This window comes from Propithecus coquereli, unplaced genomic scaffold (assembly GCF_000956105.1).
Source record: "Propithecus coquereli isolate 6110/MARCELLA unplaced genomic scaffold, Pcoq_1.0 Scaffold14, whole genome shotgun sequence".
NCBI classification, from domain to species: domain Eukaryota; kingdom Metazoa; phylum Chordata; class Mammalia; order Primates; family Indriidae; genus Propithecus; species Propithecus coquereli.
In genome coordinates, this window is record NW_012138302.1 from 9,031,381 (window position 1) to 9,051,573 (window position 20,193).

Consider the following 20,193-nt stretch of genomic DNA (forward strand, 5'->3'; position numbering starts at 1 on the left):
TTAATGTTAACATCTTATATAATGTAATTATCAAAGTTAGGCCACTTAAAAGTAATTTCTAAATTTTGAAATAATTTTCCATTTACACAAAAGTTGTAAAAATAGTAGACAAAGTTCCCTTTTACTCATCACCTAAGAAATAAATAAAAATAACAATACTACATTTGAGTTTTAGCAGATTTCCTCAACTAATGTCCCTTTTCCGGCCCAGGGTCTAATCCATGATCTCACATTGTTTTTAGTTGTAGTATCTCCTTAAGTCTCCTCCAGTCTGGGACAGTTCTTCAGTATTTAAGTTTTATAATCTTCTTTTGAAGCATACTGGCTAATAACTTTGCAGAATGTCTCTCAACTTAGGTTTGTCTGATGTTTTCCCATGTTTACATTGAGGTTATGCATTTTGGGCAAGAAGATCACAGAAATGATGTAGTGTCCTCCTCAGTGCATCATAAAGGGCAACACATGATACCGACACATGTTATTGCTGGTGTTAACCTTCATCACTCGCGTAAGGAATTGTTTGCCAGATTTCTCCACTGAAAAGTTTCTATTTTTCCCTCGGTAAGTATCTTGTGGTAAAATCCTTTGGGAGTACGCAAATATCCTGCTTCCGATCATACTTCTACTTGCTAATTTTAGCATCCATTGATGATTCTTGCCTGCAACAATATTTCTGTGGTGCTTAATAATTTTCTATTTCCATTATTTCTTCTACATTTGTTATTTGTAAGGTTATTGTCCTTACAGTGGACAGGAAGATCTGTCCTTTCTTCTCTGTTTATTTCCTTCTTCAATTATTTACAATTATTTACGTCAATTATTTACATTAGTATGGATTCATGGAGTTATTTTATAGTATCATTATTTATTTTGTTGATCAAATTGTCCCCAATTAGGCCATTGAGAGATTCTGAAAGCTGAGTCTTATGTACTTTGAAAATTCCTTTTTGAGTAATTCCTTACTTTCTGGCACCACAAAATGTTCATGTGTTTTCCCTGCCCCAGCCCTAGAACTAACCATCTTTCTAAGGAGCCCTCATTACTTTTATTGGAGACCCAGAAGAATAGTATTTAGAAGCCAAGATCTGGGTGCTAGGTGTGCACATTGCTAGTACGATGTCACTGCTTTTAGGCTATCTCAGCAGAGAGAGCTAGGAAACATATGTATGTATATTCACACGTGAATACATACATCTTCTTTATTTATATTTATAGCCAACTCTATATATGTTAAAAATCATAAGTTGATACTAACGCTATAGCGTTCATTCTAACCTTCCCCTCTCCTGTTTGTGAGAAACCTGGTTCTCATTATCCACAATATATTTATTTATTTGCTTAATTGTGGTATATACATAAAGCATTTTCAGTATAGCTAACCCACATACCTATAAAAACCTAACTTACTAATTAGAACACAATATTTATGTACAGTTATTTTTATCCTTAGCCATATGGCATACTATCAAAACATTCTTATTATTTTTTATTTCTATAAATTTATAGGGCACAAGGGCAATTTTGTTACATGCATAGATTACATAGTGGTTAAGACAGGGCTTTTAGGGCAGTGGTCCCCAACGTTTTTGGCACCAGGGACTGGTTTCGTGGGAGACAATTTTTCCACAGACTGGGGGTGGGGGGAATGGCTTTGGGATGGTTCAAGGGCATTACATTTACTGTGCAGTCAAACCTCTCTGCTAATGATAACGTGTACTGTAGCTATTCCCCAATGCTCATCGCCTCCTCATCTCCACCTCGGATCATCAGGCATTAGATTCTCACTCATAAGGAGCTCGCAACCCAGATAGATCCCTTGCACACGCAGTTTACAGTAGGGTTCACTCTCCTGCGAGAATCTGATGCCACTGCTGATCTGACAAGAGGCGGAGCTCAGGCAGTGATGCGAGTGATGGGGAGCAGGAGTAAATACAGATGGAGCTTGGCTAGCTGGCCTGCCACTCACTTCCTGTGCATCACGGTTCCTAACAGGCCACGGACTGGTATTGGTCTATGGCCCATGGGTTGGGGACCACAGTTTTAGGGTATTTATAATCCTAATAATAAAGATTGGACCCACTAAGTAATTTCTCATCATCCACCCCCCTCCTACCTCCTCACCCTTCCAAGTCACCACTGTCTATCTACATCCATGTGTATACATTTTTTAGCATCCAATTATGAGTGAGAACATGTGATATTTGTCTCTTTGTTTCTGGCTTGATTCATTTAAGGATTTCCAGTTCCACCCATGTTGCTGCAAAAGACATGATTTCATTCTTTTTATGGCTGAGTAGTATTCCATTGCATAAATGTATCACATTTTCTTTATCAATCATCCACTGATAGACACTTAGCTTGATTCCATATCTTTGCTACTATGAATAGTACTACCATAAGCATATGAGTGCAGGTATCTTTTTAATGTATCGATTTCTGTTCCTTTGGGTAGATACCCATAGAAGGATTGCTGAATCCAATAGTAGTTATATTTTTAGTTCTTTGAGAAACCACCATACTCATTTTCATAGGAGCTGTACTGATTTACATTCCTACTGACAGTGTGTAAAAATTCCCTTTTCTCCATATCCTTGCCCACATCTGTTACTTTTTTGTCTTTTTAATTAATAGCCATTCTGCCTAGGGTAAAATGGTATCTCATTGTGATTTTAATTTGTGTTTCTCTGATGATTAGTGATGTTGACCATTTTTTCATATACCTGTTTATATATGAAACCATTTGTATGTCTCCTTTGGAAAAATGTCTATGTATGTTCTTTGCCAAATTTTTAATGGAATTTGTTTTTGTTGTTGTTATTGCTGTTGAGTTGTTTGAGTTCTTCTAGATTCTGGATATTAGTCCCCTTGTCAGATGAATAGTTTGCAAATATTTTCTCCCATTCTGCAGGTTGTATATTCACTCTGTTGATTATTTCTTTTGCTGTGCAGAAGCTTTTTAGTTTAATTAAGTCCTATTATTTTTGTTTTTATTTCAAACTATTAAGAGGGTACACATGTTTTTGTTACATGGATAGTTTTTATAATGCTTGAGTCAGGGCTATTAGTGTGCCTATCACCTGAACAATGTTCATTGTACCTGTAAGGTAGGTTTCTACTCCTCCCCTCCTTTACCCCACTCCCCCCAAGTACCACTGTTTTTGTTGCCTGTACATTTGAGGTCTTAGTCATAATTTTTTTTTGCCTAGACCAATGTCCAGAAAAGTTTTCCATGGGTTTTCTTCTAGTATTTTTACAGTTTCAGGTTTTACTTAAGTCTTTAATCCATCTTAAGTTGATTTTTGTATATGGTAAGAGACAGGGGTCCAGTTTCATTCTTCTGCATATGGCAATCCAATTCTCCCAGCTGTCAAAATATTATTTCCTAAACTTACTTAGGTTAATTCTTTTCTTTCCCCAACCCCCTTTAGTGTGGTTATATTATTCATTTATAATATAGTAAGTTCATTTTTTTACTATTTGTATTTTACTTTGCCCACCCCAGCATACACAAGTATTCTGCTATCTATCATCTGTTTATTTGAGGCAGACATGAAGTATTACCATGTCTTAAGAGTTACAGTTATATAAAAAGGTATAGTCAGAGAACTGTCATTCCCACCTACTACCCTGTTCTCATTCCCTTATTCTTTCTCCCTCATTCCTACCCATCTCCTATTAGAACCAATTTCATTAGTTTCTGGTTTAACCTTCCTATTTCTTTCATACAAATGAGTAGATACACATATGTTTTCTTTTGTCTTTTTCTTTTCATATGAAAGGGGGCATACTGTAAATCTGCCTTTGTATATAGCTTTCTTCAATATATCCTAGAAATCACTCCATGTCAGTTATTGCCCTCAGTTTTACAGATGAAGAGACAGGCTTAAAGAGGTTGAATTACTTGCTCAAGGTAACACAGCTAGTAAGGAGTAGATCTGGGATGTGAATCCAAGAAGTTTTGACTCCAGAATCCATTCTCCTCCTCCTACATCAGAGTTTCTCATCTGTGGACCTTGGGTATATTCCTGGGGGATCTTTAGGTTCTCTGAGTTTTCTTAGATCATTTTAAAAATTAATACATGTATGTTCTGGATTTGGATGATGATCCTGCAGCAAGTACTAACAGGCATTTTCATTGTCCATAGGATCTGAAAATCACACAAGCACCTGAAGTGAATGTTCTCAATACAGTAACAAAAGGAAAGCTGTAGAAGGAATAGAGATAGCAGTTACCTGGCTGTGGCCTTGGCTTGTAGTTCAGGGAAGGCAGCATGGCCCTGCACCATGTGGTCTATCTGAAAAACAAGAGAGATTCTTTCAACTTTTGTCCATAGAGGATTGAAGAACATCAAAATGCTAGCTCAGCAAGAGGGTCTCAGCTTAAAGAAATTTAGCTTTGATTAACCTAGTGCTAACCTCTTGACTGCATAAAACAAAGAAGTTTAGAGAGAAAAGTAACAGGAAATAAAACTCCCAAGGCTCAATTGTTAGTTAGCATCAGGCCCAAGGAGGAGTGAGGAAGGAAGGATAACTCAAGTTAAATGGTGGGAGGTCTGGGTGTTAAAAGCACCAACCTTCTCTGGATCGCTTCATTTCCCCCTCCTGATCCAGGCTGTCACCCCTGGGCAATGTCAAACCTGGGATTACTCACTGTGTTTTACTAACAGAGAAGCTGAATGAAAGAGACTATGATGAGGGAGTCTCAGTTAAAAAAAAAAATAATAATGAAGTGCCCCAGAGCTGTCTAGAGAACCTCCCTTGACTAGAAAGTTGTCACATGGAAACACAGCTCTCAAGGGCAGAAATGTCTGAGCTCTGCAGACAATCATTTTCTCATCTGAAATCCTGTGTCTAAAATTTTATTTCTTAATCCACTTGGTGGCTTTAAACAAAATAGTATGGAATATGCATCAGGAACAGAAGTGTTTCCCCCATGCTGTTACTCAGCTTGCTAAAACACCCAGCACTGTGCTCGAGTTCCTGAACCTAATGTGTGTATTTTCCGAATGTTTACCCGAGTCTCTAGGACTCTGTAACAACCATGCCGATGGATTTATTTTCATTCAAACCATGAACAGACTGTCTATTTTGGCTGCATGGGGATAGGCTCTCTGAGCATGTTTCCTCAGAGTCAGGGCTGTAGAAAGAGAAAGAATATTTGTTCAGAGTCACAGAGGCCAGGTTTGGGTTCTGGATCTCATTCTCATGAGCTGTGTGACTCTGTGCAAGTCACTAAATTGGATGAACCTCAATGGCCTCCCTTATGGTCCAGCCTCCTTTTAAGACAGGATTGCTAGGAAGTAAAGTGTATCTACTATAATGCCAACAGCAGTACAAATTATATCACCTAAGATTTATTGACTTATTTATAATACAGCTATACTAAGTTAAGCACTGTACACACGTGACTGTATTTCATTTATTCCTCACAGCATTCCCATGAAGAAGATACTATTTTTCACTTTGGAAATGGGGACTAAAAGAGAGTGAATAGCTTAACCCAGGTCACAGGAGAGTAATGACAGATCTAAGTCTCAAACTGAGGTCTCTATATCATAAGTCCTTATTCTTAACTATGCTACCATATTGTCTACCAAATTTCTAGGGATAATATAAGTCATTGAATTCCATTGGTGCAGTATTGTGGAAATGTTTCAAAATGGTACCAAAGCCATTGGCAGCTCAATGAAAAAAAATATCATGCAGGTATTGAATATTTTCTCTCTCATAGGTTCAACTTTGGCTTACAGTGATGAGGCATATTATGGACCCTCAAACAGTTTGCACTCCACTGAAAGCGTCAAGAGGAACTGACTAGGATCAGCATTTGAAAATTAAAGGCATTACTTGACTTGATGCTGATTTATATGGGGAGTGAGAGTTCAGTTCAGAGAAGCGAGATTTATGAACTTCCAGGAGGAAGCCCAGAACCTAGCACATGTGGTGCATGTATGAATGCAGTTATTCAATATTTACTGAATGTCTACTGTGCCAGGTACTGTGCCTAGGCTCTGGGGGATACAGCGAAAAATAAGAAATACATAGAATACATGTAATACACAGTAGCATAAAGCAAAGGGTCAATCATTTGGCAGTTATTATATAGTTGGAGAAGGTGAAGCTTTAGCTGATAGGGCAAGAATAAGCAGAGTTTGGAGGAGTAAGGGCTAGAGGCACAGCATGGCAGAAAGGAGGCCGTGGAGACCAGAGACATGAAGATGGAAAGATCCATGTCTGTGACCAGTAAGGAGACTGGTCCAGCCCCAGGCCTAGCATGTCACAAGTGCTCAATAAGTATTTGTGGAATAAACGTGGGATGAATGAACCATAGTGAAGGCATACCATATGTTCATGTAGAAACATGCACTTCTCCTTGGTGGCACTTACCACACTTTACATTTGTGTCTATTTGTGCTGGGCACACGTTGATCACAGGGTAACTATCTGTTAAACGAGACAATAAATGAAGTGGTAGAAACATAGATGAATAAAAAGGGTGGGGACAGACAGGGGGTTTTGAAAGTCAGGTAAGTGTTTATATTGAATTGGAGGCCACTGGAAATTATTTTGACTTGGGGAACAAAATGATGAAAACTTAAGGAAAATTAGTCTGGTAGGATATGCAGGACAGGGATGACTAGGCAGAGGGATAGGAAATGCAGAAATGCAGACAAAAATCAGAGGCCGAGAGTGGGAATACCGGGCACATTTATTCCCTGTCCTTGCTCTATTGTAGCATCTATCAGGCTGTTTTACAATCATTAGTTTATATGTCTGTCTCTTACCTTATAGTCCAAGCTCTTTTAAAGCAAGAGCATCATTATTTGACTCCCCAGTGCTTAGAACAATGCCTGGCATCTTAAATGGATGAATGAGATGCATTTTGAAGAAAATAAAGCAAACTTAGACACTGACCAGTTACAGCAGCGGTCCCCAACCTTTTTGGCAGCAGGGACCATTTTCATGGAAGATAATTTTTCCATGGACCAGAGGTTGGGAGGTGGTGGTTTAGGGATGATTCAAGCACATTACATTTATTGTGTACTTTATTTCTATTATTATTACATTGTAATATATAATGAAATAATTATACAACTCACCCCATAGGTTGGGGACCCCTGCTCTGTCAGGCTCTCAAACTCAGGGCCACTATCCTCCTGCTCTAAGCATCCCAGGGCCAGATACCGGACTATGAGAGACAACTCCTATCTCCCTGCCCGGGTCCCACCAAAATTATTCAATGTAACTAACACTAAGACTGCTTTACTCTACCTGCCTGTTCCTTCCCATGAAAACCCACCATAAAGCCTCTTGCCCATGTTTCTCCCTCACTCCCTCTGCCTCCTGACTGAGGCCGGTGCTTCTTCCTGCAGCCCTGCACTGTGTGGAGCGCTCTCTCCTCTTAGGAACTGTGAATAACAAACTGTCTTTTCAATGGCAGCTGTCTCCTGATCTGTTGGCCTCACCATACCTGGATAATAGTAAACCTACATTTTAAAACAGTGACTTAGTGGAAAGAACATAGGCTTTGGATATAGACAGACTCAAGTTCAAATCTGCAGTCTATACTTAACATCTGTGCAAACCTGGAGAAGTTACTTAACCTCTCAGAGCCTTATTTCTTACAAATGTACAATGGGGATAATAACATTTGCTTTCCAGGGAAGGTTGTGGTGAGTACCTGTTACAAAGGTGGCATTCAGTTCATACCCCATCTATTATGAAGGAGAAGCGGGGGTACACCAAGAGAGTAAAAATGGTTAGGAGAATAGGATCCCAAATGGTCAGCTGCACTTTTTGTTTTCCATGGCAGCTGGTAGTACAGGCCTTCCCTGATCAACACAAAGTGGGCAGTCCGTCAAATACTGAACTCTCATTCCAATAGCCTGGAAGTGCCTGTCCCTAGGGCTGATCTCTCTATTTATGTTCTGTTCTCTAGTGAATTTAGCACAGTATAGAAAAACAAAGTTCCCCACTAGCAGTTATTTTTTTCCCAATGAAATAACCAATTTTGCAACAACTGTCTTTGTCTCAGAAATATATAGACAGAGCTAGTCTAATCTATGACAATTTTCTTGTTTCCTCCATTTGCATTTGGAACATGGGAGAAATGGCAATGCAATGCAGTATAACACAGAACTCACAACTGGGTAGTACAAGGTGACATCTGGCCTACAGATGAATTTTATTTGGGATATATGTTTTTAAAAAGGAGCCAATATTTTAAAATTGGGAGAGTACACTTAAAGTTCAGATTCTGGTTTCTCTTCAAGGACTGAAGAGTGTAAAAGACTGAGCCACCCATATTTCCCCACAGCAAGTCAGCTGCAGCTGAGTGATGACGGGTCCCTCCAGGCAGGACTGCACTCTCCAGTTTGCAAAAGGCCTCACTACTCCCTATCATTGCCTAGTAACACACACCACATTTTACCAATTTATCATCATGACTGCACTAATGTTTCACTTGTAATAGATATATTTTTCTGTGCCAATTCCTTTGATGGAGGAAACAAGGAATTCAGCCCTAGAGTACTGTGAGTTGCAAGAGAAAATTCTCTGTGGAAATAAAAATAATTCTTTGCCGAGTCTGTTTACTCATTTATGCTATCTTTCTGATCCCTTTAGGCCTTTAAATTTTTGACCCTTGATATGGCAGAGAGAACACAGGGCAAGGAATTCTGAGACCTGAGTTGAGTCCTGGCTCAAGGTGTGACCTTAGACAAATCCATCTCCAATTTTCTCTCTAAAACATTTAATAAATTAATATTACAAATAGCCACATTTCTGTAAAATTACAAAGAGAACTGCATTGCCTCAGATATCAAAACTGTTGGCAAAGGGTTCACAGACAAGCAAAACACACCCCAAAAGCAAATCTAAAATTTATTTTAAGAATCTTAGGTCCTATGATCATTTTACTAAAACAAAGTTATCTTATTGCATGATATTTTTAAAAATTAAAAATTTTTCTAATTTTTAGGCCAGGCGTGATGGCTCATGCCTATAATCCTAGCACTCTGGGAGACCGAGGCCGGTGGATTGTTTGAGCTCAGGAGAGTTCGAGACCAGCCTGAGCAAGAGCAAGACCCCGTCTCTACTAAAAAAAATAGAAAGAAATTATCTGGACAACTAAAAATATATAGAAAAAATTAGCCGGGCATGGTGGTGCATGCCTGTAGTCCCAGCTACTCGGGAGGCTGAGGCAGGAGGATCGCTTGAGCCCAGGAGTTTGAGGTTGCTGCAAGCAAGGCTAATGCCACGGCACTCACTCTAGCCAGGGCAACAGAGTGAGACTCTGTCTCAAAGAAAAAAAAAAAAAAATTAAAATCAGTTTTATGTATTTTTCTTGAGGCTGTCTTTTACTTTGCCTTGATGATACAGAAACCATTAGGGTTGGAGAAACATTCATTACTTTTCACAACTACCTTCTTGCCATTTTCATTAACCTGTAATATCACTGTTTTCATCTAAGCTATTTCAGCTCCTCAATTATCTAGTCTTATCTGGAAGCTAAAAAAATTTGCCTGATCTCCCAGCTTTGAAATTATCATGATAATCTAATGAAAGAGAAAGTACAACCTACACAATTTCTTTTATGCTGCTGGAAAGGATTATAGATTTCAAAACTTAATAGTCCCTGAGAGCAACAAACATTCCTGAAAGAAAATATAAACTATAGTTTTTTTACAACTTTAATATTAGGTTTACACAGAAAAACTTCATTTACAAGTGAATAAATTCTGATATAATGCATAGCTAGTTTAGTTAGTTTTATTTATCATCAAAGTTGGTAGCTTTGTTTAATTTTATAGTTTGTTAATTCATTTATTTATGAAACTGACATGTGACATATGGCTATCTTGTATTAGGCATCATTTTAATAACTAAGGATATAAAGATAACAAAAGTCATTGCTCTGACAAAGCTCTGCCTTCAAAGGGAAAATGGACATACCAATATTCAAATATAGTCTAGACTGATAAGGTTCTTTATAGATTCAATAAATGTTAACTGAGTACCTATTCTGTTCCAGACATAGTAAGTAAGCATGGGAGATTCGGTGGCAATTAAGACAGACATAATCTCTGTCTACATGGTGATTATATTTATTGAAGTTAGTCAATAGGTAAGTATAATAATTAGAGATAGTGATTAGTGCTTTGAAGGAAATAAATAGGTTACTATAATAAGAACATTAATCTTAGAAAGAGAGGTCAGGGAAGACCTCCCTGAAGGTAAAATTTAAGCTAAGACATGAAAAATATTAGAAGCCAACAACTCTAAGCAAAGGGAGTACTAAATGGAAAGACCCTATCGATAGAAAGAGCTTCATACGTCCCGAGAATTAACAAGAGTCCAGTGAGACTAGACTGGAGTAAGTAAGAAGAAAAGTTGTATAAAATGGAGATGGAAAGGTTGGAAGGGGGGAAAATCAAACAGGCCATGGTAAAGGCTTTAGATTTTATTCCAGTGACAATGAGAAGGGTTTCATTCAGAAGAATAAAGTAATTCTACTTGATTTTTAAAAAATCATTCAAAGGTTCTACTTCTTATAATGGCTGAAGAACTCATATCATACCAATTTTCCCACAGATAACAATGACAAATGCTGATCAAATACAGCAAACAATTCTCTGAAGACACTGAAAAATGGCCCAAATCATGTAGAAACTGAAGAGAAGTAGACACATGGAAGGAAAAACAGTACTGTGTGTGTTTCCTGATTTTACAGATTTTTGCCTAAGGGTAGTCCCCAGTCAATGCCATGCAGGATGACTAATACTCAGACAGAAATACGCAGTCTTTCCAGTTAACAAATGAGAGGTTGAAGTTCAAGTCAACCGTAGTAGCTGGTAAGTAAGTTGTTGGGGGATCTCAGAAAGGAGAGAGCCATAGAAAGTCCCACAACGTGCATAAAAATGCTACCCTAATCTCTGGATGAGCTCTGAATTACATGTGCGTGGGGATACCATAAATAGCCCAGCTAAGGCTACAAGAACTCAACAGAGATTTTCAGAGGTGCACATCACAGGAAAGAGGCAAAACTTGAAGTCTGAGTTGGGCCAAATTCACTACCTGCTAAACTGGAAAAATCAACACTCTTCAGATAAATGAAAATAATACAGTATCTCTAAGATGTACCAATCACAATGTCTATGATATGATCCCAAATTACTAGACAGATGGAAAAATAGGGAAATGTAATCCATACTTAAGAGAAAAGCCATTTAATCAACATTGAGCCTGAGATGACACAGGTGTTAGAATTAGATGAGAATTTTAAAGCAAATAGTTTAACAGTGCTCAAGGATGTAAAAGAAAATATCCTCATAATTAATAAACAGATAGAAAATAGCAAAGAAATAAACTATTAAAATGGAAATTTAATAGTATTTATAAAGATGATATCTAAAATACGTATATAGTAGATGGGCCTAATAGTTGATTGGAGATGAAAGACAAAAGAGTCACGGAACTTAAAAATAGAATGTGAGTGAGAATGAGAACACAAGTGAGTGAGAGAGACAGAGAGAAAGAATATGAATGAGGATATATATTGAAAAAAATAACATCCTGAATTTCTCAGAGGCCTGTGAGACAACAGCCAACGGTACCAAATATGTAGAATTGGAGTTAACAAGTAGAATAGAAGAGAGAAAATGGGACAGAAAAGACATTTAAATGCAAAAATTTCCCAAACTTGGTGAAAGACATCAACTTGTAAATTCAAGAAGGATGAATCCTAAAAACACACTTGTGCATACTAATAAAAACCAAAGATTAAGAGAGCATTTTAAAGCAGCCAGAGAAAAATGACACATTACACAAAGGGGAAGAATGTTAGAAATAATAGTTGAGTTCTCGTAAAAAATAATGGTGCCAGAATACAAAATATCGACATCCTTAGATAGTGAAAGAAGAACAACAACAAAAAAAGAAACTATCAACCAAGAATTCTATATCGAGTAAAAATATCTTTCAAGATAGAATGTAAAATAAATACAACGAAAAAAATAAACAATGTCTTTGCCAGTTGACGTGCACTGCAAGAAAGGCTGAAAGTTCTTCAGACCGGGAAAAGATACTGGATGGAAGCTTACATTTTCAGAAAGAAGTAAAAACCAATGTAAGTGGTCATTATGTAGGTAAATACAAAAGGTTATGTTTTATTTCTCAGAATTTCTTTAAAATATGTATGACTCTTTGACATGGACTGAACTATGTTCACTCAAAATCCATACATTGAAGCCTCAACCCCCACAGTGATTGTACTAAGAGATAGGGCCTTTATGGAGGTAATTAAGGTTAAAGAGGTCATAACAATGGAGCCCTAATCTGATAGAACTGGTGTCCTTATAAGTAAAGGGAGGAACACCAGAGTTCTCTCTTCACACACATGTGCTGAGGAAGGCCACGTGGGGACACAGAGAGAAAGGAGCCATCCACAAGCCAGGACGAGAGCTCTCACCAGAAACTGAATTTGCCAGCACCTTGATCATGGACTTCTTGCCTCCAGAATTGTAACAAAACAAATGTCTGCTGTTTAAGTCTATGGTCCCAATCCCCAGGTGGCAGACCGGTACTGGTCCGTGGCCTGTTAGCACAGCAGGAGGTGAGTGGTGGGCCAGTGAGGCTTCACCGTATTTACAGCTGAACCCCATCCCTGACATCACTGCCTGAGCCCCACCTCCCCCTACCACCCATGGAAAAATTTGTTTTCCATGAAACTGGTTCCTGGTGCCAAAAAGGTCAGGGACCTGCTGGTTTAAGCCACACGGTCTGTGATATTTTGTTATGGCAGTCTGAGTAGACTAATGCACTATTTAAAGCAAACCAACATGACAATTATTGCAGTGTTGGTTTATAGCATCTGTAGGTATCACGTATAGGATGACCACAGTATAAAGGGCTGTGTATGGGGGTATGATAAATGGAACTATACAGTTGAAGGCTTTTTATATTTTATACAAAATGATATAATATTCACTCAAAGTAGACTGAAAAGTTTGAGATGTTTATTGTAATTGCTAAAGAAACCATTAAAAAAATACAAAAAAAAATGATTAAAAAGCCAAAAGCCAATAGAGAACTTAAAATGGAATTCTGAAAACTGAAAAATATTCAATTAATCCAAAAGAAGTCAGGATGGAGAGATAAAAAGAAAAGATGGAATTGACCACAGAAAATAAATCACAAAAGATCTAAATCCAAACATATTCATCTTTACGTTAAATATGAAGAGTCTAAACACTCCAAGTAAAAATCAGAGATTATAAGACTGACTAGAACAGCCAGATCCAACTATATGCTTTACATGGACTAGCATAGGAACAGCACCACTGGTGGTCTGGCCGACAGGGCTGGGAGTGGAGGTTGAAAAAAAAAAGGATGTATTGGTGATATACTTTGGAGGTGGAACCCATAGGACTTATTGATGGATTGGATGTGGGGAGGGAGGGGAAAGAAAGAGTCAAGAATTAATTGTAATTTTTTGGCTTTAATAAAATTATAAATGATGATGTTATTTACCAAGATGAAGACAAGTAATGGGGGTCACCTTGGGGAATATGTCAGTTACTGCAGTCAGAAAACTGGGAGTGGTTCTTGATTCCTTCCTCCCCTTTCCCCTGTGACATCTAATCCATCTTCACCATTGATCACAATGCTATACTCCCCAAACCTTGGCTTCTCTCTTTTCTGCACACTTCACTACCAATCCACCAGGAATTCCTGTGGCTCTACCTTCAGAATATACTCAAAATCTAAGTACTTTTTACCAGCCCCACTGCCACAGTCCTCATCTCTCAGCTGGCTTACTGCAATAGCTTCTTTCTGGTCTCTGTTTCCACCCCCCACTCCCACCCATGGCTGCTTCTCGACAGGCAGGTAGCAGTCAGAATGATCCTTTAAAAACCTAAGTCATATTGTATCAGTCTTCTGCTCATTATTCTCCAAAGGCTTCCCACTTCACTCAGAGTAAAAACTAAAATTCTTACAGCGGCCAATAACAGCCCCTGTCACCTCTCTGAATTTATTCCCTACAACTTTCATTTTGGTTCACTCTGCCCCATCCACTGTGGTTCCCTTGCTATTCCTACAATACCCCAGGCAGGCAACCCTCTCATGATCTTTGCACTGGTTGTTCTCTCAGCCTGGTATATCTTTCCCCTAGGTTTTCAAATGGCCAAATTCCTTCTTTTCCTGGTTCTTTGCTCAAATGTCACATAAGTGAAGCCTAACCTGACCATCCTTTCAAAAGTTGCAAGCTGCCCGTCTGAACTCACAAACCATCTCCTCTATTATTTTTAATAACATATCATAAAATGGAATTTATTTATTTATTGTGTATTATCTATCTCCTCCTAGCACAAGAAGAGGACATATTCTTGGCGAGGGGACAGAAGAGGCTGTTTTATTCACTACTATTTTCTTACTCAGAATGGTACCTTGAACGTAGTAAGCATTCAATAAATACAGTAAACATCACTCTAAGAGTTTAGACTTTATTCTAAAGACAACTGAAGAACTCTCAAGGGTCTCTTCTGATGCATATTTGTGTTTTAGAAAGACTGCTATAGCTGCAGTGAAGGAGAGGGATTAGAGGGGAAAGATGAGAGGCAAGAATCTAATTAGGAAGCTGTGCAGGGATCCAGGTGGGTATTCAAAAACCACAGTGAAAGCCGGCACAGGAGGAGGGAGCAGGGAGGCATTTGTTTGTGCAGACTTGGTCTTTGTATCCATGCAGTCATTCTAATTAGCTAATGTGAAACGCACAGATCCTGTAAGTGCTGATACACAAACATTCTTCTCTCATGGCCTTACAAAGCCTGCCAACTGTATTTGCTTCAAGATGCTTAAAAAAAGTGTCTCAATAACTGACAACAGTTGCTTCTCAAGGGAGTCTACAAGAGAACTGTAAGAAAAACTCAACATTCAGCTCTACAAGAGTCAGATTCAGTTCTGGAAAGATCTGGGACCTCTGGTGGCCAACTTGGGCCTGCATTATGGCTCTCCCACTTACAACTGTAAGACCTTGATTAAGTTACCTCATCAATCTCAGCCTATTTCTTCAACAAACTAACACAGTAACACTGACTGCATACACGTGCTGTGAAGATCAGATGAAATACTGACTCTTAAGGGGCCTAAAAGTACTTGGCATGTCATAGGTACTCAGTAAGTGTTAGCTCCTGCCTTTCTAATAAGCTGTAGGGATCGCACTATTTATTTTATGTGCTATCGTAAATTATAATTATCAGTGCTGTCTTCAACTTTCTTATTTGATGATGAACTACTAGAGTGACCACATTGTTGCCTGGCCCACTGTAATCGTTCAGGAAATCTCTGTAACATGATGGAATGAATGATTGGATGAAGGCATGAAATCACTATCTCCGTAACCTGTACTGCATTGTGCACACTGCAAGCTATTCTTCATATACCCACTCATGGCAGAATGACTTCCAGAGGTGACTTCCTGAGGCTAGCCCCAGGTGGAGCAGATTTGGCGATGAGGGAGGAGGCAGACAGGCACTCACAATGCACAAATCCTAAAATCCCAAGAGCACATAGCAACTTGCCACCTTGTGATCCTGTGACTCAAGTTTGTAAGTTCAAACTCCGGGTTCAAACAATTCCAAGGCAACCCCTCATCTAAGCCCAAGTGTCCCAGAAATCTAAAGCTAAACATAGGGGCAGCTTAGGAACTTGTCTTAGCCTCCCTTACCAATGCCTCCCACGATAAAAATAACTTCCCGTAAGACAGAGAAGAGCACTTGGAGGGAGGCATGGCCAAGGTCCAGTTGGAAACAAGCTTCAGCATCTGGATGCAGCGACTGCACGGGGTCAGTGTTCTATGGGAAAAGTCTGGACAAAAAGCAATGTCTTTTTGCACAACTATTCTGAAGAGAGTATTGGCAAGCATGAGCCAATCTTTGATGGGTGCTTAGTGATGAAACAAAAAAATCAATAATCCATGGGAAGGTAGCATATGCCTTTCTAAGAAGTAAATATCATGGCACAAGCTTGAGATGAGTGACAAATGAGTCCTATTCTCAGTCAAATGAAACTGCAAGGGCTCCAGAGCCAGAAAGGGTCCTCTCCTATTTATTTCTTCATCCTGAAGATAACCAGATGAAGACTGCTTTAAAGTACCAATCTGTTTGCATACGTGAAGTGAAGGGTTTGCTTTGTAATGGAAGATCTGTATTTAATTGTAAAAATGAGACAAAATACCTTTTTTGCAAATCTACGGTTTATATATTTGCTTTATTTCTTTTTCTTTTCTTCTCTTTTCTCTTTTCTTTTCATTTCTTTTCTTTTTTCTCTTCTCTCCTCTCCTCTCCTCTCCTCTTCTCTTTTCTTTCCCCTCCTTTACTTCCCTTTTCATTTCCTTTATCCTTTCCTTTCTCTTCTGCTTTAGGTGGTGTATTTATGACTGCATTATGGGATGGACAAGACACTGCCAGAGCAGACGCTTTCAGATGTGGCTTAGTAGAGAAGATGTGCATGTGAAACAAAGAACAAAAAGGATGCAACTTTCTCTTCTCATGTCCTATATGATGACAATGTGTTTTAAAAACCAGAGATCAGAATTTACAAGAGAATAAACCAGAATTAGTAAATGGTAAGGAAAGGTGCGTGGCAGAGGAACCATATAAAAAGGCCATTGATAGTGGGTGAGGAATCTCCCCAGGCTGTACTTGCTGCCTTGAGTTTCACTAAAATACAAATAACAACTGTGCCTATTCTCATAAGAATTTTGAGAGGATTAAATGAGATAATATGTAAAAAGTTCTTGGAATTGAGATTGGGAAATAAGCCTTCAAAATAACATTAGGCATTGTGATTATTATGAATATCATTCAAGGTTTAATAAGATTATGTATATAAATTCCTCTCACAGAAAAAATATTCAATAAGCTGTAATTATTATTATTGTCATCATTATAGTTATCCTTTTTATTTTATAGCTGGTTTCTTTCTCTTTGCTTGGCCTCTTTGGACTGATGGTTTATTGGATATGTGCTTTGATCTTGATTCAGATTTTGCTCCATTATCCTAGCTTTTGGATTTCCTAAAGATTTCATTCTCTGTAACCCAGAGGTCACTCATGTCCCATGCCTATGTCCAACGTATACGTAGAACTGCCCAGAGTCAAACTCCAAATGCAGCTTGACTGGTGGATGGCACAAAACTAACAGATAAAGGCTAGCAATCCGCATGACACCTGTCAAAAACCACACTGGAATGTCATGAAGGTTTTTCAGCAATGGCGAAATAGAGCCCATATTTTTAATTTAAATTCAGGCTCATGAAATAGGTGTAACCAATTCTTATCCGCGAAGGTATGTCATAACATTTGGGTTAAGATGGCTTACAAACATGGCACTAGAGCAAACTTTGAACCAAATCCTGGGGAAAGCATTTCTAACTGATACAGATGTCTGATTCACACACTAATTCTCTGAAAGCCTATTGATGGGTAGGTTCACGGACAATGCATCCTACACAAAGAACTGGTTTACTGGATCTTTATTTTAAACAGCTTCTGGATTATGTCATGTATGAGTTCGGGGTCTGCTAAGGGTGATTATGCTATGCTGTGATGTTGAAAAGGGCTGTGTTTCATTAATGGATTTTCATTCAAGGTGCCAAAAAAAAGGGAAAGAATATTTAACTTGAATGTTGTATAAATACACCAAAGTAGTTTAAATAGAAGGATGCAAAGGGGGCTCCAGTCCCACTGTACTGTAGACACATGATGATGTTTTCCTTTTCAAATTTTACAGCACTGGTTATAAAGCCCAGTTAGATATTATTTATTTCATACTCACTAGGCTTCCTTGTCAGAGTATGAGCTCTTTAAAACCATGGAGTGATGAGGTCTAATTGACTTAATTTATTTCTGTAGCCTGGCATAGGAGTAAGGGCACAGAATATGCTCTTTGAATCCATCACTTACCTACGCTTCTTTCTACCTGAGAGAGAATCTGAGGCAGTTATGTATAAAAGAGAATACACTAAGAAATGGAAACTTGCAGTTATTTACATGCGTATCTATCTGTGGGTCACATCACTCTTAATTTGGCTGAACATTTAGAAGAGTTGATAAGGATTTAGCCACAAACATATTTTCAATATAATAGTAAATGTGAGGTTGGATAATTGAGCCTAGGTCTCAGTTTCCCTTGCCTTCCACAGCCAATCTCTCAGAAGCAATACTCTACTTTGTGAGAAAATGACAATGTTATTCCCCAGCCCAAACCCTTCAGTGGTTCCCCCATAGCCCAATCTCTTGACCTCAGTTCTTAGTCAACATTGCCACTATCCTCAATTAAGCCCTTGTGGCTTTTTGTCTGTGGACTAAAACTGGTCTCCCTGACTCTGGCCCTGTGTCCTCAGGCCTTCCTTCTCATGGCTGCTAGCCAGAGAGAGCTCTTTACAACTGAGACTTGAACATGTCTACGTACTCTTCTGAACTTTCACTGATTCCCCTTAGTTTACTAGACGAAGTTCAATTCCTTAGCATGTTCTGTGGGGACTTCTTAAGATCTGGTTCCTGTCCTACTCTCTAACTTGTATTGTATCCCATTATTCTAAGAATAATTTATGCCACAGCTGAAATTCTGGACCTTTTGCAATTTCCCTCAAATAAACCTTATTATTTTTCACTTCTGTGTCTTGCTTCCCACGCAAGTTCTCCTGCCTAGAAGACTATCCCTACCCTTCTACCCTTCTTTGCCTGCTTTGTCCCTATTTGTCTTTTAAGGCTCAGCACAAATGTCTTCCCCTCTGCAAAGAGTTTCCTAATGTAGCTTTGTGCCAACTCTGTACCTTGTACCTCTGTTACTGTACTCATCTCACTTTTATGGATATTCTGTCTACCCTATTACACAATCCCAATAATTCAAAAATTTCATTAAGTTATTAATGCTGTTAATAATTGTTAATAAACCAATAATGTCATTAAGTACCTTGTATGAACTAGGCACTGAGCTGGATATAAAGAGAAGTATGATATGGCTCTTGTCTTTAAGGAGCTCATAGTGCTCTGGAAAAGATAAGTTAGCAATCAATAAGAATAAGAGAGTGTGGTAAGAGCTGAAGTTGTAAAGGGACAAGTAAAATTGTCCAGGTGGTAAAGAACTCCCCATGCAGGGAAAGAAGCACACACAGAGGAGTGGAATGATAGGAGCCATGGAGAAGCTGTGAATAGGGCAACCTAGCATATCAGGTGATGTGTGGGACTGGAGGGGACCGATCACGAAAGGTACAGTGTGCTTAGAAAATTATCTGAACAATGTACCAAGGGCTATCGGGGAACCACTGAAGGGTCTGGGCTGGGGAGTAACATTGTCATTTTCATAAAGTAGAGTATCACTCTCACTGCCATGAGAAAAATGGATTGGTGTGGGAAAGATCAGGTGAGATGAAAGGACAATCAGCATTGCCTGAAGGGACATTTATTTGTGTAACAAACACATGCTACACATGAACTGTGCTGTGTACTGAGAGAGTTAACTCTGACCCAGGAGTCTGCAAATCTTCCAGATACTGGGTATGTGGGTAATATGACAGAATGGGCTATTCAATGGCATAAAAAAATTCATGACTTTACTGACAAAGTGTCAACTTACCAATTTTCCAGTAACGCTCTGACCACCTTCATTCAGCCAGAACCCAGGCACCATGGCTGAGAAATAAGGTCCCCAGACACCTGGCACAAAAATTGGGTCTTTGCTGATCTGGAAGGAAAGAGGCAAAGTATGTGAAAACAGTGACCCTCAGGGTTAGAGGGGGCCTTATCTTCTCCTACCTGACGTTTCCATGACTGTGAAATTCAGCTTCTTATAGAATATCTTTTATAGTGGAGAAATCACTCTCTCCCAAGAAAGGCCACAGTTCCTTTTTGGGAAACCTTTATGACAGATTTAATGTCAAGGTAGCAAAAGTGATCATTTTGGAAAGAAACTGATAAGACATTTCCTTGCTGGCTTCCTCTCTAGGGCAGAGATTGCAAAAAATGGTTCCCATTCTCTACCCTTTCTGTATCCACATCCTTTGCAATGAGATTTTGCAGCTCCCACGTTTAGAGGTGGGTCTATCTCCATAATCCTTGAATCTAGGCCAGTCTTGTCACTTGTTTTGCAAGAGAATGAGGCAGAAGTGACACTGGCCAGTTTTCCAAGC

The 20,193-nt window shown here is 38.8% G+C and overlaps 1 protein-coding gene across 4 annotated transcripts in view; it reads right to left on the reverse strand.

Annotated features, from left to right (window-relative positions):
* The window catches only part of FGGY (FGGY carbohydrate kinase domain containing), a 394,984-nt gene that overhangs the window by 112,352 nt on the left and 262,439 nt on the right, over nt 1-20,193 (reverse strand). For 3 of the 4 annotated variants that reach the window (XM_012639482.1, XM_012639484.1, XM_012639481.1), the window contains exons 9-10: nt 19,641-19,748; nt 4,234-4,295 (exon numbers count right to left, since the gene is read on the reverse strand). In XM_012639482.1, the coding sequence (XP_012494936.1) occupies nt 4,234-4,295; nt 19,641-19,748 (170 nt within the window). The remainder of the gene's footprint in view (nt 1-4,233; nt 4,296-19,640; nt 19,749-20,193) is intronic. The other variant, XM_012639483.1, reaches the window with a different exon arrangement.